General features: G+C 47.4%; 1 protein-coding gene across 2 annotated transcripts; it reads left to right on the plus strand.

Moving 5' to 3' along the window:
• Positions 1–3,858: 3,858 nt before the first annotated feature.
• TCEA2 (transcription elongation factor A2) lies at positions 3,859–24,299 on the plus strand. 2 transcript variants are annotated; one of them, XM_081868075.1, is made up of 10 exons: positions 3,859–4,031; positions 8,297–8,359; positions 9,442–9,547; positions 10,252–10,342; positions 18,199–18,332; positions 18,684–18,740; positions 19,742–19,896; positions 22,334–22,480; positions 22,981–23,052; positions 23,959–24,299. In XM_081868075.1, exons 1-10 carry the CDS (start codon positions 3,963–3,965, stop codon positions 23,965–23,967), a joined length of 903 nt encoding a protein of 300 aa, XP_081724201.1. In that variant the 5' UTR covers positions 3,859–3,962; the 3' UTR covers positions 23,968–24,299. The 2 variants fall into 2 exon arrangements, with proteins under 2 accessions (XP_081724201.1, XP_081724202.1); XM_081868076.1 differs by lacking the exon at positions 3,859–4,031 and adding an exon at positions 6,361–6,383.
• The last annotated feature ends 911 nt before the right edge of the window (positions 24,300–25,210 follow it).

Consider the following 25,210-nt stretch of genomic DNA (forward strand, 5'->3'; position numbering starts at 1 on the left):
TCATTTGAATACTTGCATTGCCCTCAACAAATATGTTCAAGAACATCAACTGTGGCACCATTTTCATGTAATATGTTTAAAATTTCAAAATTAATGATTTCCCAAAACCAAGCAACAAATTCATGTTCCCATAAAAGGTGGATCTATGTCTCCCATAAGTCTAAGGGGAACCTGTGGCCCTTCAGAGACTTTAACTTTCATCAGTCCCAGCCAGCATGGTCTATAGTCAGGGATGATGGGATTTGTAGTACAGCAACATCTGGGACCACAGGCTCTTGCTTCCTGCCGTAGACCTACAACCCCTGCAGCTAAAAGGACTAACACTCTGGAACATGTGGGATAACTGTGGGTGGCTTTCAAGAAATTTTCTTTAACATATACTGAGACTGTGTCCCAAACAGTATTCCAGCTGTTAACCAATCTCTCTATCCTGGTATCTGCCTCCCAGGTTATTTTAAGAGTAGGCGGGGGAAATCTGGCAATGCCGCATAAATTGTAGATACTAATCCCTTGGAGGAGACTCTTGAGAGTCCCATGGACTGCAAGAAGATAAACCTCTCCATTCTGAAGGAAATCAGCCCTGAGTGCTCACTGGAAGGACAGATCCTGAAGCTGAAGCTCCAATACTTTGGCCACCTCATGAGAAGAGAAGACTCCCTGGAAAAGACCCTGATGTTGGGAAAGATGGAGGGCACAAGGAGAAGGGGACGACAGAGGACGAGATGGTTGGACAGTGTTCTCAAAGCTACCAGCATAAGTCTGACCAAAGTGCGGGAGGCAGTGGAAGACAGGAGTGGCTGGCGTGCTCTGGTCCATGGGGTCACGAAGAGTCGGACACGACTAAATGACTAAACAACAACAATCCCTTGGCACCTTTTCCTGTGTTGTAAACCAGGATTTCAAAATTGGTTATGGTATGAAGTGCTTTCAACAAATTCCTGGTTTATTAAGTTAAGCATCTGATTGTGCTGTAAACAATTTGTTCTGATTTCTGCTCAAGTTAGTTTAAGTTGGTCGTTAGTGACGGGTCTAGTTCCATGAAAGAAATTCAATATAGCACCATCTTCTTCCATGGTCAAAACTTTTCTTCCTTATCCCTATTGTAGATGGCAGGGTGATATACACTGGGAATCACTGGGGAGATACATAAATAGGGCTGATCTTTCCTGCCACCATTTCCATATACAAAATGTGCACTGTGAAAAAGGACAAGAGACTTGTTTAAGGGTACAGGGCTGCCCAAAAGACAAGGCTGTCAGGTAACATATTGTTTCACGCCACTTCAATCTCTGAGCAGTGCAATATTCCAGGGGTTCCAGGCATGCTTAACCAGGAGATTGGGGTGTCTTTATGATATATGGTTTATTCACACACATATACAACCTGAGCTTACAATGGAGAGGCTTACAGCATTAACACTCAAAGAGGGTCTTGCTTCTCCCATAGAGGCAGCTCTGGATTTAAACAGAAATCAGCCATGACCCTCTCTTTAGTTTGCTGACTCTTTAGCCTGCCACTCAGCGCCCCCCACAGGTCACATCAACAGGGTATCAAAAGGGTAATATTTTCTGCTTCCCTCTGACAAACTGAAACCATCACAGTGGTGGACAATGTCCCCAAATTTTAGCCTCTTACCATGTGGTTTTCTTACTGTAAGCAAAAAGTGTGGGAGGCAAAAATATCCGATAAATTATTATCCTCCTTCTTCTCCCACGAGTCATCTGGTTTTGCAACAACAACAAAAATGCCCCAAGCAAGCAGGGAAGTGCCCATCTTTTGTTACATTCACATGGTTTTAGGACATTTTTTTATTCCAAGACATATTGGGATTTGGGCTTGTGGTAGCAAAATGTCCCCCCAAACTGCCCATGTCAGTTTCTGAAATATTTGGTAGGGGAATAAACGTCCCATTAGGTTATTCAAGAAAAACGTGATGTAGGGAACTTGACAAAGGTATTTTTCCCTTCTTGCCTAATACAAGGAGCCGAACGTTGGAAGATTCAGCATGGGTGATAGACACTAGCTTAGATGGTTTTAAAGAGGATTAGACAAATTCATGGATGGGGTGATTGCTGTTCCGCCTGGCCTTTGCTTTGGACTCAGTCTGACTCTTATGTTTCCCTCCCCCTTATGGTCTTGATCTATTGGCTACTTTTAAAATGAGGCTGCATTTTAAATTGCATTTTAACCTGTATTTTAAATTGGTTCCCCCCCCCCTTATGTTTTTACTGTGATTTTATTGGTGTCAGCCACCCTGAGCCTGACTCTGGCTGGGGAGGACGGGGTATAAATAAAATTATTTATTATTAATATGTCTATCAGCCGCAATGGGTACATTCTACCTCAGGGCCGGCCCAATGCAGATGGGCACTTGAGGCGGACCCCAAAATGGCATCCCTCCCCCCGCCTGGGAAGAAGGGGTGAGGAAAGACCTACATCAGGAACGAGAGGAGAAGAAAGATTGACACAGCGATCCGCTGTCCTGGTGATCCTGCCGCCTGAGGCAGTTGCCTCACTACGCCTCATAGGTGGGCCGGCCCTGGTATTCCACCTGTTATGTACTGAGGTTTTCACTCTGGGGCAGCAGGGGGATACTGTAGATAGTTTTCACTCAGGTCCACATATGCAAATAAGGGATTGAAAGTGACGTTCAGTGATTGGATAGTTACAAAAAGTTGCTACTGTTGCGTTGTAGTGGAGCTCTATATAAGCAGGCTGGCTGAACCCTTCAGTTCAGTTCTTTTCTGGCCTGTGAATAAACAAGAGCTGTTTGAAGAATCGCTGTGTCGTCTGATATGTTCACCCACAACTTAACACCACCGGAACACCACTTGCTGGGATCCGCGAGCGTGGAATAGCACTGTGGGCTCCTTACGGGCATCTGGTTGGCCACTGAGAGGGCAGGATGGTGGCCTGATCCTGTAGCCAGGCTCCTCCGGTGCCTCTCAGTAGGGCTCCTCTTCCAACACAGCTTCACCGGGAGTAGGACACGGCTCTGGCTGGCAGCATGCAACCCTGAAACTCCTTACTGTTGTTGCGTCTTCACAATGCGCTGAATTTCCCCGAGGGCTCAAAATGCTTTTCATCAAGGTTTCCTGGATCAGGCCACACAGCAGGGCCTATTCGTGATCCCCCCCATGACTGGAATGCCTGAGAATGGAGGATATATGCCTTCTTGGCCTACTGCCGATTTTAATTTTCTGAATGTCTTAATGGGTTTTCACTAATCATTTTATTTTACGACAATATACAAGCAGTATCTACATTTTACGAATTAAAAAACCCCGTCAGGTTGAGCGGCCCTCGACCACCTTTTCCTGAGCGCTATTCTTTTATATCCCTGCTTTCCTCTCATGCCTTTTCGTCTTTTCTTTTGTGGGCTGAGTTTCACGTTTTTATCTCCTCACAGACGCTTCGTTCCCATGCCCCTCCCCCCCCCGTGCTTCTTCTTTCCCCCCTTTTTGTCATAAAAATAATAATTTTATTGGTTGCGGTAGAACATATCGTAGAAAGCCACACGACATAAAACACAGCAGCGCCGTCGTCGTCTTCGCCCGAAAAATTTCTATCTCGTATTCCCCTCAGCCTCGCGCAACCCGCTCGGAGCTGCCGCTGTGCCGAGGCGCTTGATGGGGCTTGTAGTCCTCCTCTCAGCCGCCGACCACGGCGGACCGCCAGGCGCCCAACTACACCTCCCACAATGCTTCGCGGACCAAAACAGTGCCGCGCGCGCTGAATTCTGGGATCGGTAGTGCAGGCGGCCCGCGCCGAGCCACGCTCTTGAAGCGGCCCGTGGGGCGCGACGGGACTACGTCTCCCGTCGTGCCTCGGGCCGGCGCGCACGGCGGAATCAGGCGGCGGCGTGCGAGCTCGTCGGCTCCTCACCGCGGCCCGCCGGACTGCGGCACGGCTCCCTCAGCCGCATCGCGACGCGCCCTAGGCGAGCCGAGCAGCCGGCGGCCATGGGCGGGGAGGAGGAGGTCGTGCGTATCGCCAAGCGGCTGGACAAGATGGTCGCCAAGAAAAGCGCGGTGAGTGAGCCTCTTCTGCCGCTGACTGAAAGGTGCCCCCCAAACACACACACAGCCCCGCCTCTCGGTGGGTCGCGCGCGCGCGCTCCCGTTGCCTTTTTCAAAAAAGCCCCGCCCTTCGCCTCAGCTTCCTCAGCTAACGTCTCTCTTCCCTCCCCCCTCCGTTTTTCCGTTTTGACCAGGGAGCGGACGCCCTGCGTCCCCCCCCCTTGGTTTCCATGGCGACCGTCCGCCCGCGTCTCGTGAAGGATTGGCCCCGCCCACCAGTCCCTCCGCGCTCTGCGTTCCCATCCTTCAGCTTTGTAACCCCGCCCACAACGCTCCCCGCGCCGCCCTGAGGGAGTTAGCCCCGCCCACCCCGCGGAGACGTGGCCCCGCCCATCTCGCCTCCCCGACGCTTCCCAGCCTTTAGCTCCGCCCCGCCGGCCGAAGCCCGCAACTCCATTTGCCCCTCTTCAGGTACTGAAGGCTCCGCCCACCGCTCCTCGCGCTCCTCGGCAGTTGGCTCCGCCCACGCGGCCCTCGCGCCCGCCTACTGCTCTGCATGCTGCTTTTCGCCACGCCCCCTCCCTTGGTTGGAAAGGCTTGCCCTTCTCTTCTTCAATAAGGACCTGTGCAGTGCTCATTTGCATATGCTCATTTCATTTTATGCTGGCCTATTGCATTTGTATCCTGACCATCCTTGGCTGTTGTGCAACTTTTCCTCCTTGCAATAACCCTGCAAGGTAGTCGAAACAAAGTAAAATAAATTCCTTCCAGTAGCACCATCGAGACCAACTAAGTTAGTTATTGGTATGATCTTTCATGTGCATGCGCACTTTTTCGCACGAAAGCTCATACCAATAACTAACTTAAAAAAGGTCCAGTCGTGGCCAACTCTGGGGTTGTGGCGCTCATCTTGCTTTATTGGCCGAGGGAGCCGGCATACAGCTTCCGGGTCATGTGGCCAGCATGACTAAGCCGCTTCTGGAGAACCAGAGCAGTGCACGGAAACGCCTTTTACCTTCCTGCCGGAGCGGTACCTACTTATCTACTTGCACTGGCGTGCTTTTGAACTGCTAGGTTGGCAGGAGCAGGGACTGAGCAATGGAAGCTCACCCTGTCACGGGGATTTGAACTGCCGACCTTCTGATCGGCAAGTCCTAGGCTCTGTGGTTTAACCCACAGCACCATCCGTGTCCCTAATAACTAACTTAGTTGGTCTCTAAGGTGCAACTGGAAGGATGTTTTAAAATAATTAAATTTTTTTTGGTTTGTTTCAACTACGGCACACCAACACGGCTTCCTACCTGTAGCTAGAACCCTGCGAGGTAGGTCAGGCTAAGAGAGAGAGCTCAGGCAGTGTGGGCTGTACCACTTCAGGCATGTGGGGGTGGCTCCTGAGATGGAACGCTCTACCGGTACAAACATAAATTAATTTGTATAGCCAGTGCTAGGATTTGCTTATGTGTACGTTTTAAGCGGAGCGCGTTTTTATAGGTGAGCTTTCACTGAGGTGAGCTCCCCCCACCCCCCAGCTGAAGTGGTACAGCTCAGCTGTAAGCTCCACCTAGAAAATCCCACCCCCTTTCTCTTTTCAAGGTTCCTGATGTTGGGAGAGTGCCTGAGGCCCTATGCACTACTTGGACTACAACTCCCATCATCCCTGGCCACTGACTGTGCTGGTTGGGCAGATGCGAACTGTAGTCTCACGACATGTCAAGGGGCCATAGATTCCTTCCATAGCTGTCAACTTTTCCCTTTTCTTGTGAAGAATCCTATTCGGAATAAGGGAATTTCCCTTTAAAAAAGGGCAACGTTGACAGCTATGACTCCTCCTGTTGATTTAAAGCAGTTCATACAGAGTGAGCAGAGTGAGGGCTGCTTGGTCTGCTCTCATCGCCTCTGCAATCCTGCTTCTTCACCTTGTAGTGCACAATCCTGCTTGTAAAGAGAGAAAGAATACACAGATTTCTTTCAGCCCTTTAATTCATGCCTTGAAGCAGAGACTGACTTTCAGGTACAGACTGAAAAAGATTCGTGCATATGATGCGCTTTCTGAAATAAGACCTGTACGTCTTCATAGATGAGAAATGGCAGGTGGAGCTGCCTGAGGTAAGTTACCTTAATCCATACATGCCCATGTCTGGACACCAACATTTCTCTGTTCTCAGCAGTTGGTTTCCACTTGAACCCATTCTTCAAGTAATAAGGCATACTTTTTAGCAGGTTTGGCAAAGAGCTGTTTCTAGATGTCAGGGGCTACATCTGGGTGTCTAGACTCCAGGCTGAGGGATTGATTGGACAGCACTGCTCATTCCAAAGTTGGTTGATTTGTACAATTGGCAGTCATTTGTGAATGAGAGAAGAAACGTGAGTAGCAGTATAGATTTGGCGGTGAGTGTGGGTGCTTCAAATGTGTGCTAGCTTTTTCTTAAAGCAGCCAGACTAGGGTTGTGGAGCCTTTTTTTCTGTTGAGGGCCCTAGACCCTCAAGGTAACAAGTGGCGGGCTGGGCAGGAAAGGACTGAAGCCAGGACCCAGAACTAAAAGTGGACAGGACACCCCATTTTATCTTGTTCTATTCCTCTGGGGGCCCCACTTTTTAGAATTTCCTTCCTTTCCATGCCAAGAGCAGATACAGATTTTTTTCCCTTCCCAGACAATTGCTTTATACAAGGAATGCGTACTGTTCCAGCACTAATTGTTCCCAGTCTTTCCCGCCTCCTTGAGAGCAGCAGAGAGTCCTCCTGCTGTCTTTGTAGCAATCAGACTGAGTTGTTTTTGTTTGGCTTGGTTTTATTTAAGTGATTTTCATATACGACTCTTCATCAGGCTTGATTCAAGGGCAGTGTATAAAATAAACGTTTTAAACTATTAAATACAAACAGTCACAATAAGTTTTCATTTTCTTGCAATACATGTTGTATTTCGCAAAGATGCTTTAAAAAGCATATGAGCTCCAATATATCTTTCACTGGCCTAATTTCTGTGGCCAAAAAAAGCCTTTGCCTTTTGGATTGCCTTATGTGGGGTCAGAATGGCCCATGGTGAAGGGATAAAGCCAATTCTTGGATATTACTGTTATCTTGGCCATACTGCTATTCAAAGAAGCGATTAAAAACCCTTCAGTGAAAGCAGAAATTGGCCCTCCCTGTGTTTTTTCTGGGAGGCCTGGCTCGAATGGATTTTCAGAAAGCTGAAAAGGGACTGAGCTTTGTTAAAGAGCAGATTGTTTTTTCTGGATATTGCTGTAGTTCCTGGGCCTTGCAGCTTTGCTCAGATCGAGCTCTCCATGGCCTCTTTCCTTGTCAGATTGTTCTGGCGATTGCATCCCTTTCAGAGATGAAACAGACCCTCTTTATGGAGAGTAAGAGATCAAAAGCCAGTGAGTCTGTCGGGATAGGCCTCTTTCCCTGCCTTTGCAATTGGTCACTGGAGAGCTTGCTTTTTCTAGGAGTCCAGAATATTTACTCTTTGAAATAAGCAAGTCATTCCCTGTCTGATGGAATGGGCAGACGAGCTGCTGACCAGTCTTGATAGATTGCAGGCTGATGGGTGTCTGGTTAGCACTGCAAAAAAAATGAGCCTGTGCAGATTCCTTCATCAATTGAGAGGCGGAGGAACAGATTCAAGGGTACCAGGTGCCACTGCTTTATTAAAGATCATTAAAAACCTCTGGTTTTATTTAACCTCATTTTCTAAATTTCTATAAATCATTTGAGGGCCTTTTTTTTTTTTTAATTCCCTGCAGCCCCGCCAGCTCATGAAGTCTGTTTTGTTTGGTATTTGTGAACCCACACCCTGCCCTTTTTGTGGATCCAGCCTTCCATTTGGCTGGCATTGGTGATTCTCTCCTCATCCAGACAGATGCAAAAGTCTTTGGGTTTGGAAACTCCAGCTTGTTTTGCTGGTGCAGAAATATTTTCTAAATTATATACATGTAATGAATATCTCAAACATGCTTTTCTCCTACACTGCAATGACTGCATTTTCAGCCACATACTGATCCATGCCAGAGTGAAAATCCCCTCACAGTGGAAAAAGTTGGAATCTATCTTGATTTGTGAAATGTTACACAGTTTACAGCTGCAGTCATCTGCAACAAAAATTGCTGGTTCTGCTGGGGATCTTTCTTTTCGAGAAAGGATTTTAGACGCAACTGACCTCTTTGAGGAATTCCGTTCTTAATTTGCTGTGCCTGTTATCTGATGATCACATAGAAGCAATTTGGACTTAATCTGCTTGTCAGTTTCTGTTAATTTGTTGAATTCCTTTTCCTTCCAGGAAGGGGCAATGGATTTGCTGAAGGAGCTAAAAAGTATGCCAATAACTCTGGATTTGCTGCAGGTAATTCATGCTGATGGATGCCATTTGTCTTTTACCTTGCTGCCAGCGTGAATTCTCCCTCTACACCTGCTAGTCTGTTTCATGTATGCTGCACGGTCACATATTGGAATACCATAGCTCAGTAGTAGAGCAGGCAGACAATCCCAAGTTCAAGCAGTCCCATCTACAGGTGTGTGACCCAGGTGCCTAATATGGTCCCCCCCCCCCAAGATCCTCTCCCAATTTTGGTGGATTCAGCAAAAAGAAAAAATATGTAGACATTGGATTTAGTGAGTTAGGAGGAGACCATGACCCCCCCCCCCGGTTGCTCAACAAAGGTCAGCTGAGGAGAAGCGGGAGGCTCTGACATGATACCCCTGGGTGGTTGGCTACTGGCGACTGCATCCCTTGGGCCAAAAAAAGGGTGGCAATCTCTGTGTTTGGTAGCCGAACTGATAATACAACCTGCCTTTGTGGATCAGACCAGGCCCATCTAATCCACCCACGGGGCATGAGAGTGGCTGCCACCCCCAACAGCAGCAGTCTCTCAGAATCCTACCTCTGATCATGGAGACTGTCCTTGTGTCTGCTATGCCTAGAAGCCAATACTAGACCTCTCTTTTTCCCCCGAGCCAAACAGAAAAAAAATACCCATCTCCTAGTTTTCATCCTGTGGCCATGAATTCCTTAACTAGAAATTGCATGAAGGAGTGCTTATTTTCTTTTGTCCTGACACTGCTGCTTATCAGTTCCTTTGCATGACTCTCTGGGCTCTAGTGTTTGGACTATGTCATACAGTGTCCTGTCTCTAGTTGTAAGAAGTCCTTGATATCCCAGAGCCGTGGAGAACAAAATCAAGGTCCTATGTGGTAAGGAGGGGAGGGGAGAATCCTTGCTGTGATGAATGATAAGAGGGTTATAAAGCACACAGCATTACAATTACTGTTTCATGGAGTAAAGCTAGTGCGACGTGTCTGAGATTTGGTCTTAGCCTTTAATTATTGCTGCTTCGACTTGTTTGGGCCACTGGTTTCCTTGTTGTGGAGATTTCTGTCTAGCTGGTCATATGATGACCTGGTGATTTCTTCCTTCACGATCTGCAGTCCACTCGCATTGGGATGTCTGTGAATGCACTCCGGAAGCAAAGCACAGACGAAGATGTGATCGCACTTGCCAAATCGCTTATCAAGGCCTGGAAGAAACTCCTTGGTGAGGGACTAAGCATGTTTGGATAGATTCTCAAGAACGTAAGATAAGCCCTCCTAGACGGAAGAAGCAAGGATTTGTCTACCCCAGTTATCTGTGGCCATTAGGGGTCAATCAGCTGTCAAGGGGGGGGGGGAGCAACAGTCCACTCCTCTCTCTCTCCTTTTTTTTTTGCTTGTACCCATGGTTGATTCTCAAAGGCTCATAGGTTGCTGAAATGAGCATGTAGGTGGGTATTGGGGCTTCCTCTGCCTGCTTTAGTGACAAAACTACCTTTGTGCCCGCAGCAAAAGCAGTGGGAAAGCTGATAGAACATAACTGCGCTAGTTGAGTGTGTAAGCTGAGTCACAGCAGTTGCCCTGCTCCTAAAGTTTAAAGCTGTTTTCTGAGTGTGGCATCTCATGAGGAAACATGGGAGCTGAGGTCTTAGCGGCTGCTTTGTGTAGCAGGGTCATGTGACAGATGACTGGCCCTGGAGCAGAAGCGGGAGGGCGATCCGATTTGTGGCCACATCAAGTAGTCACACTGTCCTAGGATCAGTTGCTTTAGAACTTTATAGGGCCGGGCCACCAGAGAAGCTCACTTAAGGGTGATCAAAGGCCAGGCAGCCTTGGGCATATGCCCTGCAGAGAAGATTGTAGTTCCTCTTGATTTAACTCTTTCTACTTCTTGCTTCTGTTGCCATTGCTCCTGTCCCCCGCATTCAGATGCCTCAGAGGATAAGAGTGACGAGAAGAAAAAGAATTCCTCCTTGCCAACTTCCTCCTCAAAGGAGAGTGGCGACTCAAGAGACCAAAGGTAATAATGTTTCCCGTTAGCCAGAGGTGGCACTTTTGCACCTCGTATTCCTCTTCCCGCCCCAAACGTTCCATTTTGGGTATTCATTTTTATTTCTTTACTTGGCCTGTTGGAATGGGAAACTTTTTGATCTTGGTATAGTCAAATTAAGGCTGCCCTTAATTCATGATGGTGAGGAATAGAAAATAGTGGTTGCAGATAGAACTATCAGTGTGGTATCATGTTGTGTTTTTTTTAATGCTATAGTTGTAAATGGAAAAAAAAATAAATGTCTACAAAACTCAGTGGCTTTTGTGAGTTTATTTTGATTACCATTGTTTATTATTTGATTCACCTTCATTCCTCCTTTATTCTTTCTCATGCTCATCCTTTATTAATAAAAACATCACTTCCGTTTTTGTTGATTTATTTTGTGTTTGGGTTCTGCCCCCCTCCCCCACGTATTAACCTGTACTCTCCTCCCTCCCCCAAGTGCACTTACCCAGAGGGGTGGCCGTGTTAGGCTGTTGCAGCTTAAGCAACAGAGTGCTTTTTGGCACTGTAAAGTCTAACAAATTTTATTATGGCATGAGCTTTCATGGACTACAATTCACTTCAGCAGATGTGTGCGTATAATATATATATTATAAAATAAAAATATGCATGGATATTTGTTAAGTCTTTAAGGTGCCACAAGACTCTTTTCCGTTTTCACTTTCCACTTAGTTTTGACACCAAAAGAGAAGTTGTCCTTTTTTCCTCAGCTGCAGCAGAACAATGGGACAAAATTCTATTTAAATAGAAAGTGTATGTCATGCAACAATCCCACAACTTCTCAGCTCCCAGGTTATGTTGATACCATTCTTCTCCAGACTGTTAATAGCAATCTGCCCTGTGGCCCCTGGATCAGGGTGATTTGCCCCGCCCCAGGAGCCCCCCACCCTAGAATCATCCCCAAGCAATTCAGGGGTGGGGGCGAGACTATGGGTTTTTCATTCCATAAGAAACCTTTTAAAAGATTGGTGGCGCATGGCACCGTACAGGACTGGATCTGAGAGGATCAGACCCTACCCTTAGCAGCTGTTAAGCAGGAGGATCCAATTCTGTGTGGTGCTGCTGGTTCATAAGCTGCTTTCCCACAGGAAAGCCTCTTGCTAAGCAGCACCTGAACCCCGCAGGATCTATGCCTCCATCCAACAGCTGTTGAACAGAGGCATTGTCCTTGCATAGGTGGGGATGGGGTCATGTCAGGTAGGAAGAAGAGCTGTGGTGCTGGGCCCACCTTAACCAGTGTAGGTCCTGGCCTCTTTCATGTGGCTTTGTGCCCAACCTGCCTGTTCCTCCTGCCTGAGGTCTTCCCCCCTGCCAACCACAGGTCACTCTGGGCCAATCCAACCTGACCTGTGGAAATTGTGGCTGTCTTTACATGACTTTTCCAGCGCCTAAGGACTGACACCTATGCCTAATTTGACTCTGGCATCATTCGAATCCAGAACACAGCCCTAAATAGCCAGGGTTCGGATATGACCAGCCCTCTATATGAGGCCCATTCTCAAGCGACTCTCTTGCAGTAAGGGGTGATGTGTTTCTTCCTGTACACAAGACTTCGGAGCTGCTGGCGGTTGCTTCCTCATTGGGTGCCTTCTGTAAACCTCTCTGGATTTTGACCCTTTACCTGACACTGATTTTATAGCTTAAAGACTTTACTCCACAGCGACAGGGGGAAGAACCTTAATTTTGTTTAACCAGGAAGGAAAGAAGTTGAGATTTTCCATTATTTTGCTCCATTTCTTAGTTTGTCGGGTTGGGAAATATGCAGAGGATGTCTAGGCTAGGTTCATACTGGTAGACATCAGTTGTAGAAGGACATGACTCTCATGAGGTTGAGCATGCCAACTATCTCAGTGTAAGTAACCCTTCCTTTTCCGATTTGTGTTGGTGAGGTTGAAATGGTCAGAACCATAGGGGGAGCCACTTCACTGAACTAGCCTCATTGAACTATGTTCCTATGTTGGTCCGTACGGTAGCAGCACTCTCAGTACTTGCACCTATCATTCAGGCTTTAGCCTTTACTTACTTGCCTTCTTCAGGGGAATATTGTCACCGGGCTTTCTTGAGACAAAATGAAGCTGTGTGTTTTGAGTTTTCCTCTGTCCCACCTCCTTTAATTAAAAACAACAGCTCCTCCGAACGCCAGTGAACGCCGATTCCCATGTGCCTTGAAGTGTTAGGAAATGTTTGTTTAAAACTTGCACGCTGTAAAATCAAGGAAAAAAAGACATTGTTTTTGTTGGCTGTGATCGAGCTATGGGACTGAAAGCTCCATCTGCTACTCTGTATAGCTGCCACCTTCCAATCAAATGAGGATCAGGGTGCCATAAATGGAGAGTAGGCCTGGGCGATGTATTGGACTGGTTTGAGGGCCAGAGTTCAATGGTGCTGGTGAAACCACCGTCGCTCCCAAGTCCCTCCACTGCCAGCGCCTGGAGGTGAAACTGCCGCCACTCCTGCCGAGGGAGTTGAGGTGGTTTCACCCTGGCGTCTCACAGGCTCTGGGGCTGACGCAGCTTGTTCCTCCCTTTGCTTTTCAACATCGTGATGTGTCACTATATCGTGATGTTTGGCTGATGATAAGCACAATGTTGAAAAGCCGAAACGCCCAGCCTTGGTGGAGAGGAAGTGCAAATTAGATACCTATTTGTTGTTGTTGTTTAGTCGTGTCCGACTCTTTGTGACCCCATGGACCAGAGCACGCCAGGCACTCCTGTCTTCCACTGCCTCCCGCACTTTGGTCAAACTCATGCTGGTAGCTTCGAGAACACTGTCCAACCATCTCGTCCTCTGTCATCCCCTTCTCCTTGTGCCCTCCATCTTTCCCAACATCAGGGTCTTTTCCAGGGAGTCTTCTCTTCTCATGAGGTGGCCAAAGTATTGGAGCCTCAGCTTCAGGATCTGTCCTTCCAGTGAGCACTCAGGGCTGATTTCCTTCAGAATGGATAGGTTTGATCTTCTTGCAGTCCACGGGACTCTCAAGAGTCTCCTCCAGCACCATAATTCAAAAGCATCAATTCTTTGGGGACCAGCCTTCTTTATGGTCCAGCTCTCACTTCCATACATCACTACTGGGAAAACCATAGCTTTAACTATACGGACCTTTGTTGGCAAGGTGATGTCTCTGCTTTTTAAGATGCTTTCTAGGTTTGTCATTGCTTTTCTCCCAAGAAGCAGGTGTCTTTTAATTTCGTGGAGACCTATAGAGCAGCTCAATTGAGCAATGGTAGAGGAAGGCCAAAATAAAAGGTGGGTGGAAAAACCCAGGGTCATTCGCTGGTCTGATCAAGCCCTGACCGACTAGCAAATAAACTGGTTGAAGAGCTGCACCCATCCACTGTGTCTTGGCATAAAGAAAAGTGTAGTGAGACATTTTTAACTATTTGCGATGTAGGCAGATCAATTCTGCATCCTGCCCAGATCATAGAATCATAGAATCATAGAGTTGGAAGAGACCACAAGGGCCATCGAGTCCAACCCCCTGCCAAGCAGGAAACACCATCAGAGCACTCCTGACATATGGTTGTCAAGCCTCTGCTTAAAGACCTCCAAAGAAGGAGACTCCACCACACTCCTTGGCAGCAAATTCCACCGTCGAACAGCTCTTACTGTCAGGAAGTTCTTCCTAATCTTTAGATGGAATCTTTTTTCTTGTAGTTTGGAACCATTGCTCCGTGTCCGCTTCTCTGGAGCAGCAGAAAACAACCTTTCTCCCTCCTCTATGTGACATCCTTTTATATATTTGGACATGGCTATCATATCACCCCTTAACCTCTTCTCCAGGCTAAACATGCCTGGATCATTATGGATGGTCCAACCAAACTACACTGGCTTTCAATGCAGCAGCGTTCTTCTGACCAGGTTGGAACACTGGCTTTATGAATAGGCCGGCTGTCCTTGGGAAGCAACAAAAGGTTTCACGCTCGGAGCTGGAGTACCAGTCCTACACTTGCCCAAATCCAGTGACAGCCATTCATGTGTAGCTTCCTTGAGCATACCATTTTATGGACATTCAAACAGCAGTGCTGACTTGAGTTAGCAGAAGGTGGCAAGATGTTGTAATAAGCATTTATAGGTTCCAGCCAAGCTATTGGAATGGCTCCAGGGAAAGCGATGTGGAAATTACTGCTTTTGGGTGGCCGTAATCTGGGACCTGACATTCCCATTGGGTGATCTGTTGCAGCCTTTTCTTACAGCTGCCTGGCAATTGCTTTCAAAGCACATGGATTGTGGTTCAGCCATCAAAACAAGCTCTGTATAACTTTGTTATCTCAGCATGAGGCCATGGATTACAGAGAGATTACAGTGGGACATAGGGGAAAGTGAAGGCTTTTTTTGTATACGGGGATATCGTAGTGATGTCTCCTGCGCATTTTATTTAGAAAGTTACATATTTCTTAACATTTCTGACAAACATTCCTAAGCAGTTTACGGAAGATACTGTGAATAAAATGGAAAACACTGCAAATATAGGTCAGAATACCATAGATATATTGTAAAAGTGCCATCTTTTAAAACTGCTAGTCAACAGAGAAGGATAAGTCTCTCAAGTATCCAAACTGGTCTCTGTAACAAATTGTGTTTTTTTAGGTTTGTGCGAGATATCCAACAGATGGATTTTCTAATGTATTGAGAGATTATTGCAGAGGGTTGATGCTGTGACTGGTTTCTAGAGATGGCAGTCCACTAGTCACAGTATGTTGGCCGTTCCTCTAAATTACCCATTCACTGGGAAGAAAGTGCTGTCAAAGGGCTTAGTTTGCCCAGTTCCGATGCATCATATTTCAGTGGTGTTGCCTATGACAGCTGGTTGCCCTCATGACTGAAGTTACTAGAGCACTCTGTGTAGAGACATTACCCTATACAGCAGCAGTGGGAAGCTTTTTCCACAGGCCAAATTAGGCCTGGCAGGGTTAAATTTGTAAAGCTGTTATTGCCCAAACCATGTCCACCTGGCCCACACCTGACATGTGACGGCAGGTATGGTACAGGTAAAGATGCGGCTGCTAAGCAACAAGCAAAGTTTCTGCCGCCACTGATCGGTGGTGGTAGCAAGCCCTGCAAGGATGACCTCCACACAGGCTATGATCCTGATCAGGATTAGGCCTTTGCTCCTGCAATTTGCTGCATTTCTGTGTTGGCTGGCTGGCTGGGTGGGTGGGAGGGAGAGAAATCCCTCTGTAACCAGCAGGAAATGATGCAGGGGGGGACGTTTAAAGGTGGGGGGAATGAGGATAAAGTGCGGGCCAGTGGGAACCCTCTGAAGGCTATATCTGGCCTGCAAGCCAGATATACACTACACTAACTGACAACAGCTCTCTGCAGTTTCAGACGGGAGACCGAAACCTATCTGGAGATTTCAGAGACCGAACCTGTTGCGCTCATTTCACTGCCAAAGGTGGAACTATACGACACCTGATGAATGGGAAGATTAATGCAACTGGGTAGCTCAGTTGGTTAGAACATGGTGCTGGTAATGTCAAGGCTGCAGTTCCGATCCCTGTAGGGGATAACTTGCATTTTCCTGCATTGCAGTGGGTTGGACTGGATGACCCTTAGGGTCCCTTCCAACTCTCATGATTCTAGGATGGGAGCTAATGTTGATGCCACAAGGAAATACGCATATCAGAGGTGTTCTAAATCTCATCCCAGGTGCCGTGAGAGTGTGGGAGGGGGTCCCCAGATTGGGACCTCTTGACATGGTTTGCAAGAGGGATATATGCTTACAGACCTTTGTTCACGTTCCTGCTTTCTGTGGGAATGAAACAAAGCAAAAATGGCTATAGCAGAAGTGGGCGGGGGAATTGCAGAGCATACCTGCCAAGGAGACTTCTCTGATTTCATACTGGGAATTGGTTTGATGAGCGTGCAGAGGACTCTACAATCTCCTCCGTAGACCTGCTCAGTGCTCCACTTCCCAGGACTCCCTGGGAAAAAGTAATGCTGATTAAGTCACTTAAAAATCTGTAGTGCAGATATATCCATAGGGCAGAATCCAGCGTTGCACAAACAGACTTCTGCTCGTGCAACAGGAACTCGCTTTTCTCTTTCCCTCCTACAGTCCCTCTCCTACAGTCCCCCCCCCCAGTGCACCCCCAAAATTGCTCCATGGGAGTCTCTGGATTCTACAGATCAAATTTAAGGGCGCAGGAGGAACTGCATGGGGAAGGTGATGTTCTGTTGTGCAGCCAGAAAGCTGTGCTGTTTGTGCACAGAAAGCTTCAGTGCAAGCTATACAGTTTGCTGGAGGGGACCTCTGAGCCCCTGGTCATTTTAGCAGCATGCCATGAACCTGGCCATCCCCCAAAAGTTCCTGGGAATAGTTTGAAGAGGGTGCAGAAACTCAGCAATCCCATCCCTAGCCCTAGGGTACCTCCTCTCCCACATGGCCACCCATGCTCTTCTTAAAAAACTGTGTGTGTGTGTGTGTGTGTGTGTGTGTGTGTGTGTGAGAGAGAGAGAGAGAGAGAGAGAGAGAGAGATTTATTGTTGGGAGCTGCCCAGAGTGGCTGGGGCAACCCAGTCAAGATGGGCATTATATAAATAATAAAATTATTTTTAGAAATATGCTTCACACTGTTTCCAGAACACCTGTTCATGGTTGAAAATGCTCAATTGCGTGTAAGCTCTAGGGGGGAAGATTCCTCACCCCTGATCTAGATGAAATCATTGAAAGCAATTATTAGGAGATTTGGGGTGAGACTCCATCAGTATTTTTCTGCAATGTCTGAATCAGGAGAGGCTGTGTACGTTCTGAACTGGTTCCAGTTCCAGAAATGTGGGGTGTTGGCTACCTTGTAATATTTTGCTGTAATAAGGCTACCTTTGTGCTGTGTCTGGAAGTACAGTTAGTGCAGCACAAATTAAGAGGCTAGAATGGACACCACAACTATAAAGGAACTCGACAGTTGTTTGACCAGTGGATGCGGACAAAAGCTTAACAGCTAAGAAACTCTACATCTGTTTGCACTGGTTTCTCAAGGTTTTGGATTGTCCAAAGCTTGTGTGAACTCAAAATCAGCCTTTGCCAAACCAGTGCTATAACTCCCATCAGCCCCAGTCAGGGAGATGCAATCCAAATCAGTTGGATGGTTCAAGGACGTCAAAGGCTGGTCTGAATTCTCACTCAGAGCCCCCCCCCCCCAACTGGGACGCGGGTGGTGCTGTGGTCTAAACCACTGAGCCTCTTGAGCTTGCACAATCAGAAGGTTGGCGGTTCGAATCCCTGTTGCTCTGACCCAGCTCCTGCCAACGTAGCACTCCAATGCAAGTAGATAAATAGGTACTGCTGCGGCAGGAAGGTAAAAAGGCATTTCTATGTGCTCTGGTTTCCATCACCGTGTTCTCTTGCGCCAGAAGCGGTTTAGTCATGCTGGCCACATAAACCGGAAAAATCTGTCTCTGGACAAACACCGGGTCCCTCGACCTGTAAGCGAGATGAGTGGCGCAATCCCATAGTCGCCTTTGACTGGGCTTAACCGTCCAGGGGTCCTTTACCAGCTGCAAGCCCACCTTCCTCTTAGACTTTCACAATTTGACTTCTACAAAATGAGCAGAGAAATTTTGTCAAAACAAAAAATTCCTTCCAGTAGCACCTTAAAGACCAACTAAGTTAGTTCTAGGTATGAGCTTTTGTGTGCATGCACACTTCTTCAGATACTTCAGTGTATCTGAAGAAGTGTGCATGCACACGAAAGCTCATACCTAGAACTAACTTAGTTGGTCTTTAAGGTGCTACTGGAAGGAATTTTTTGTTTTGACTATGGCAGACCAACACGGCTACCTATCTGTAAGAGAAATTTTGACCAGCTTCCTTTTTCTTCCAGCTCCGCCAAAAGGCAGGACCCACCGAAGACCCCCACCACGCCCAAGATCACCACCTTCCCACCAGTGCCTGTCACGTGCGATACGGTGCGCAACAAATGCAGAGAAATGCTGACCTCCGCTCTGCAGACGGACAGTAAGAAGCAAAGGAGGGAGTCTTTCCCTCACCTCTCCTTTCCATCAGCGTCATCTTCCTTGCATTCCTGAATCTGTGCCCTTTTCAAAACAGCCCGTGTTTGCTGGTGTTCATAGCGAGCACTAGTAAATTCTGAGCTTTCACAGAATCATAGACTTGGAAGGGACCCGCAGGGGTCATCTAGTCCAACCCCATAACTTTGTATGTAGACAAATGGCGCCGATGGGCACACTGCATTAAATGTGAGTCTCTGGTTCAGTGCAGTGGGAACCTGGTGGCGAAATGTGAAGGCAACGGCTTGCTTAGGGAATGTAGTCTAGGCTACCTTTCAGTTTTCTTGTTTCTTCACAGATGACTATGTGACCATCGGTGCCGACTGCGAGCAGCTTGCAGGCCAGATTGAAGAATATATCCTTGCTTTGTTTGTAGCATCGGAAAGGAGGCATAGAGGATTTCTGGGCAGCCGCTATTTCAAAGGCAAACTCCCAATCCTCACACTTTAAACTCTCTCTATGCCATGATACACTTAAAAGCAGTTTAGTAGGGCCTCCTCCCAAAGAATCCTGGGAAATGTAGTTTTTGAGGTTACCAAAAACCCTCACATTTAGGAAAATGACAGAATGGCAGTGGAGCCGGATGCCCTGGGAGCCAGAGATAAGAGTAAGTTCAGCAGGAGAGCTTAACTTGAGAGGCTAGTCATCTACAATGTAATAATAATACAGTGGACACTCGGGTTGCAAACGTGATCCATGCGAGATGCACATTCACAACCCGCAGAGTTCGCAACCCGCGTCTGCGCATGTGGGGGTTGTGATTCGGCACTCTGGTGCATGTGCAAAGTGTGATTTACTGCTTCTGCACATGCGCAAAGCACGATTTAGCGCTTCTGCACATGCAGTGCAGGGCTCTTAGTAAGGATCTGGCAAAGAGGTTTGCACGACTCTTTCAAGTAACAATCAGCTGATTATCGGGCCTCCAAAGCGCTGCGTCGCCTGCCATCATTGTAATATCAGCCGATTGACAGATGGGGAGTCAAATTTGGCCTGTGGGGGTTAGGCTGGATCCTGTTCCCAGCCCCTGGGCTATGGGTTCTCTATTGTCCTGTGAAGGGTGTTGTTGTAAAGGTGTTGTAGTAAAGGGGCTGAGAGAGCTCCCAGAGAGGAGAATGTGGGCTAGGAAAACTCAGGAGCAGGGAATGTAGGATTCCTGGTCACTTGGCAGTCTCCCCCCTCTTAATTTTTGAAGGTGCCTGCCAGAGGGACTTCCAAGGTGATCTCAGGGTCCTAGGACTCCTCTGCTGGTGCAGAGCTCTCCATGATACCCAAACCTTGGTTTGGACTGTCAGGCTAGCATGTTTGGAGCTGGGGCAAAGGCAACTTGACGGTGGTGCTCCTTAATGGCTTTTGAACTTATATACCAAGATGTCAAGAACACAGATTTGAAGTACAAGAACCGGGTCAGGAGCCGCATCTCCAACCTCAAGGACTCCAAGAATCCTGACCTCCGAAAGAATGTCTTGTGTGGAGTGATCAGTGCAGAGCAAATTGCAGTGATGACCTCAGAGGTGAGATGGACGGTTGCATAGCCTGAAAAACCCAGTGAGGCTTGCCCCAGTCTACTAAACAGCCTGATCTTACAAAGGTGCAGTTCTGTTACCAAAATTCTAAACAGCTGCCATTGATAAGGAAGAATATCCAGTGTAGGGTTTGTTACCGGAAAAATCCGAGGGCTCCCTTGGACAAAACAAAGATACCAACCAGGATAACTTGGAGCAAAACAGCAGCCTGTAGGCTTGGCCTTTATTGAACTGTTGCAACAGGGTGTTCCCCTCACTTGCAGGAGAGAGGAAAGACACAGAAAAATGGTGTGCAAGACCTTATAAAAACTTTTGAAATTCCCATCCTGTAGGTCAAGCCCACCCCCAGAAACATCATGCATACATTACAGAAAGGAGGGGTTGAGGGAGGAGTTGTGGTGGTAACCTGAGTGTCCTGTCACCTGGCTGATTCCCTTCTCCCTCTCCCCATGAGTCATTTTCTGAAGACAAAAGGTAGTCGCAGTTTCCTGCCCCCTGAGGGAAGATCTGATCATTGTCCTTTGTTCCAGTCCATGCTGAATCCACTCCCATATGGAAGTTCTTTGTGATCTTGATTGTCTTCTGTCTAGGACCATCAGGGTTGGCATAGCAACTGGGCAGGGCCTCCTGTGGATATGCTGGGACGTTCAAGGGATTATGGCTGGCCTGTATCAAACTTTCCCCATTTTGTAGTCCTTCCTTCATGGAGTAAAATAAAAGTGGAACAGTGCAAATCCGATGTATGGTTGATTTTCTATGAATTTATAACAGAAGCGTAGCGTATGTAGTGTGTGAGTGTGAGTGAAGTTTGTACAAACTGAATGATGGGGGGGCGGGTTTCCTGCTACAGGTTAAAATTACTGTCTATAAACAGAGGGGAAAGGCCTTTGCAGAGGGGTCAAATGCTTTGGGCCAGCTCTGACATGCATCCTCAGGAGAAAACCTTAAAAGGATAAAGTATGTATTTTAAGGTGTGGGACTCACAGTAGAGGCTTGGGCCTGGATTCCCACTAGTGGAAGCCCTTGCAAGAACTTCTGTTAGCTCAGCCGGACTTTCCGCCTCCCTCCCTCCCCATTCCCCCCCCATTGGCTCTGGGGTGGGTGCAAGAACCCCAGAGCCACATGCAGAGGGACAAGAGGAGGTGTCTCCATGAGGCAAGCAGAGATGCTTGTACTGATGGGACGTTTATAGCAGCACACTGAATTTCTTGCTCTGTATTTTATTCTCCTTGGAAGGAGGAAACTCATGTCTGCCGTAAGTGTGGGGAGGGGGTCTAAGGGAAGGCCTTGGTGGCAAGGAAGAGGGGTGTCTCTCTCTGTGTGTGTCCATTGCCCCACTGAGAGGAAAAGTGGTTTTAAACAGCAGCAGAAGCTTGAGTAAAGCAGGGAAGGAGAGACACTGATTGGTAGTGCGTGTGCATCTTTTAAACAATTTTAACAAGGAGAAATTGCAGTGATGGTAACAACGCTGACTCAAACACAGCAGAGTGTTTCCCAATCCCCCTTGTGGCGTACTCAAACCTTGTTTTAATCTGCCTCTTCCCATCACCGCCAGTGTCTTCCGAACTCTGTTTTATTCAAGCTTCTGTTGTTGTTTAAAACTGCCACTTTCCTCCTCTCAGCCCCCCCCCCCCCGCTCTTCCTGCTGTACTCAAACTGGCCAGTGGAATCAAAAAGGTTAAGATCATAGCTCTTTCAGGGGGAGCTCATTTGCTCCACGGTTTCTGACGACCGTGTGGGACAAAAGATCATTATGGAGTGTCTTTGAACATGTTTAACAGAAATGCAGCTCGCTAGTGTGCAAATTAAGAAAGCCAAACTGAGCACATGGAGAATTAGAGGTTATCCAAAACAGAAAGTTCAGAAAGAATGGAAAATCTTTAAAGAGTATCTGAAAAAACATTACAATAACAAATATCTCCTGGCAGAAATAGAATGATCCTTGTAAAACAACAAATATAATATTTTTTGATATCTGACGAAAACAAAGAAAGCAATACAATAATTTGGAACTGTGTGTGAAAAAATAGTAGAAATAATAACACAATGAGTCTAATCGGAAGTCAAATGTGTTTATTTTGTTTTGTTTTTTCCTCCCCCCTTTTTTCCTCCCCCCCCTTCTTCTTCCTCTTCTTTTTTGTGTGCCTCCTTTCTTGGTCTTTCTCTTTTTGATTTGTTAAGAGAGAGATAAAGAGATAAAAATGTAATATGAAAACTTCAGTAAGTTAAAAGTGATGTTGTGTAATTTTTGTTACTATTTATATATTGTTAAAATTGGTTAATTGTAATGAATTGATGTAGCAATTACTGTGGTTTTTCCCTTTGTTATTGCTGAATTCTAAATAAAGCAGTATTCTTTTTTATAAAAAAAGAGAGAGAGAGAAAGCCAAACTGAGCGGATGCCCTTATCTTATTTCCCTGAAAGGAAATGGCCAGCAACGAGCTGAAAGAAATCCGGAAAGCCATGACGAAGGAGGCCATCCGGGAGCATCAGATGGCCAAGACGGGAGGGACCCAGACCGACCTCTTCACCTGCGGGAAGTGCAAGAAAAAGAACTGCACCTACACCCAGGTGAGGCTCCAGGTGTGCACAGGTCACCCTGAAAGACCTGCTGGTTTGCTTCTCGAGGTCCTGAACACCCTCCCATTTCATGAAATCCACTGAGAGGTGAGGGTCTTCTCCTCCGTGGAAGGATCAGTTCCCGTCAGGATTGAGCCCAGATTTGTACCAGGCCAGTTGAGGGAAAGGACAATACAGCTGTCCACTTCTACTGATGGAAGTGAGAGGATTGTTTGGGTTTTCTTCCATCCCTGGCAACATCAGGACGGATTGTAATTGGTAGCTTTGCTAATAGCGGGGAAGCCTTCTCACCCCTCCCCAAAATCCTCAGAACAAGTTTTTGTGGAGCTGCTGCTGGCTAGAGCACTAGTTTTCAGTTCCAAAACGAGTGGCGGGCCAACAAGCAAGTGCAGATGGTGGGAGGGGATGTGGAAAGATTGCTACAGGGCAAGCCTTGGAGACCAGCAGTACAGATTCCACTCACCCTCAGGCGTTTCCTTCCTTCAACACAGGTGCAAACCCGCAGTTCAGACGAGCCAATGACCACTTTTGTCGTGTGCAATGAGTGTGGGAACCGCTGGAAGGTAAGCATGCCTGACTCCCTTAATTTATTTGACCTAAGGGCAAAACCTGCAGCTCCAACCCGGCGTCTTCCACCAACCTCTTCTCCGGATGAAATGGCACTTGTGAAGAATAAAACAATTCCCCGAACAACGTAGGATGAGCTCTCCAGTGTTGCTTTGCACTCCTTCAGACACTTGGAGAATATGCATAGATCATACAGATCTTGCCCCGTGCTGTTTGGATAATTGTTTTATAGTTCACACACACACTCTTATCATCTGAACTGGGTTGTTGTTTACAGATTGGCCTGTGTTTGGTGCTACGCAGTGACCCAACTTGTATTTTCAGTAATGTTGAGACCACTTTTAATGGAGCTCCTGTGGCTCGGTCTCTTTGTTATCTTTAATTGAGGACTCTCTCTCTCTCTCTCTCTCTCTCTCTCTCTCTCTCTCTCTCTCTCTCTCTCTGTCTACAGCAGGGCTAGCCAAGGCATTGCTCTGCAGACATTGATGGACTGTTAACTCCCATCAGCCCCAGTCAGCACGGCCAGTGCTCAGGGATGATGGGAGTTGTAGTCCAACATGTGGAAGGCATCACATTGGCAGACAGAAGTACTGTGTTCAGTCTGACCTCGGCATGCAGCCTAAAAGGTTTATAGTCCATGACACATAATGGCTGCAATGGGATTCCAGTAGGCAGGGTGTGACTTTTTTTAATTTAAAAAACCACAACTCTCAGGCCATTCTCCCTGCCCTGTCAGCCCTCTCTGTCTTCCCGAGTTCCTTCCCTCCCTTGCCAATACTGCGCAGCAGCAAGAAAATCAAATCCGGTCATTCTGCAGAGAGCCCTCTCTGCTGCTTCTGTGTTTTGGGGTAAAATCAGAGGCATTTTGGTTGACTCTTTCCAATCCTACCAACTTCTTGCAGTTCTGCTGAGACATCCCGGACCAGGGCATCAGTTGCAGCCGCCAACGCTGGGCTGGATCTCTGCCATACATTCCGCCCAACACCGCCAGCAACTTTTGTACTGTTTTTGTCGCCGAGTTTGCTTTGTGCTCTGTACATCATCCGGGGAGAGGAGGTCCCGGCTGCCTGCACACCTCTGGAAAGAGCAGCAGCCGGGGTTGGAGGCTGGGAGGGGGCCGGATGGAGAATTCGTGTGGACTTGACCACCTTTGGAGTTTCTCATCCTGAATCAGTATTTTGTGAGGGTCTGGAACAGTATTAAACATTTTTTTTTTTTTGGTTTTGGTTTTTTTAAAAAGAAATTTGGCCAGGTGTCTCGTCTTGAGCGTATGGTAGCTTCTTCCGACTTTCCTTTCTCGTCCCCTCTCTCAAAAGCTGAAACGAACGTCTGCCTCACTCTGTTAGCACAGAGGCAGGAGAAGGGGAGACGTAGGAAGCCACATTCGCACCCACTGCAACCGAAGCTTTATGTCTATGGAATAAAATTCTATGGGCAATTCTTAGTCGAGACGCACAACCCATAAGGAGTTCCTTTTGGGCTGGGGGTGACAATGAAACCAGTTTCAAAGCAGATCTTTCCCCAGAACCAGGCTGTATGGCAAGACGCCTCAGAAGACGTGTTGCAAAGGAAAGGTGTGTGAGGGGGATGGATTCAGAGCAACAAAGCACACCGAATAAGAACCTCATGAGGACTACCTCCATTAGGAAGCACTTGGCACTGGAAAGGGGGTAAAGGTCAGGCTTCGTTCTCATGCTTCACCCTCCAACTTCCTGGTTGTCCGTTTGATGCCGTGCACTGGACCTTTTAGGGTTTATCTCCACTACACATTTATAATAGTCATGGCTCCTCCTCGCAAAGAAATTGACATTTGCCAGGGGTGCTGAGAACTCTGCCTTGAGATTCCCTCGCCTTCCTTTGCGGGTAGCAGCGTTGCTGGCCTCTGAGCAGCATAGACCCTCCTGCCCTCTGCCAGCCCACCCACACAGGAAGATCTGGGGAGACGTGGGGCCCATCTCTCAGTTGGGCTCTTGTGGGGGTGTCTGCGGGGGGGGGGGGAGGGTGCCGGCCCACTGGGTGCATGTCAGAAAGGAGAGCAAGCTCGCTACAGAATGGAGCGAACGACCTGGCCAGCAGATGCAAACACTGAAGGGTTAAGAAAAGAAGAATCTGCTGGGGCACTTAAAAGCCACTGGGGGAAAGGCCCAGTGGGTC

The sequence above is a fragment of the Podarcis erhardii genome (assembly GCF_964252035.2).
Source record: "Podarcis erhardii genome assembly, chromosome: 6".
Lineage (NCBI taxonomy): Eukaryota > Metazoa > Chordata > Lepidosauria > Squamata > Lacertidae > Podarcis > Podarcis erhardii.

Excerpts from the sequence above, each read along its gene's own strand:
- TCEA2 (XM_081868075.1), top strand. The coding sequence starts at position 3,963 with ATGGGCGGGGAGGAGGAGGTCGTGCGTATCGCCAAGCGGCTGGACAAG. Across the intron at positions 8,360-9,441 it reads TAACTCTGGATTTGCTGCAG|TCCACTCGCATTGGGATGTC; the intron begins GTAATTCATGCT and ends CACGATCTGCAG. Across the intron at positions 22,481-22,980 it reads AGAACTGCACCTACACCCAG|GTGCAAACCCGCAGTTCAGA; the intron begins GTGAGGCTCCAG and ends CCTTCAACACAG.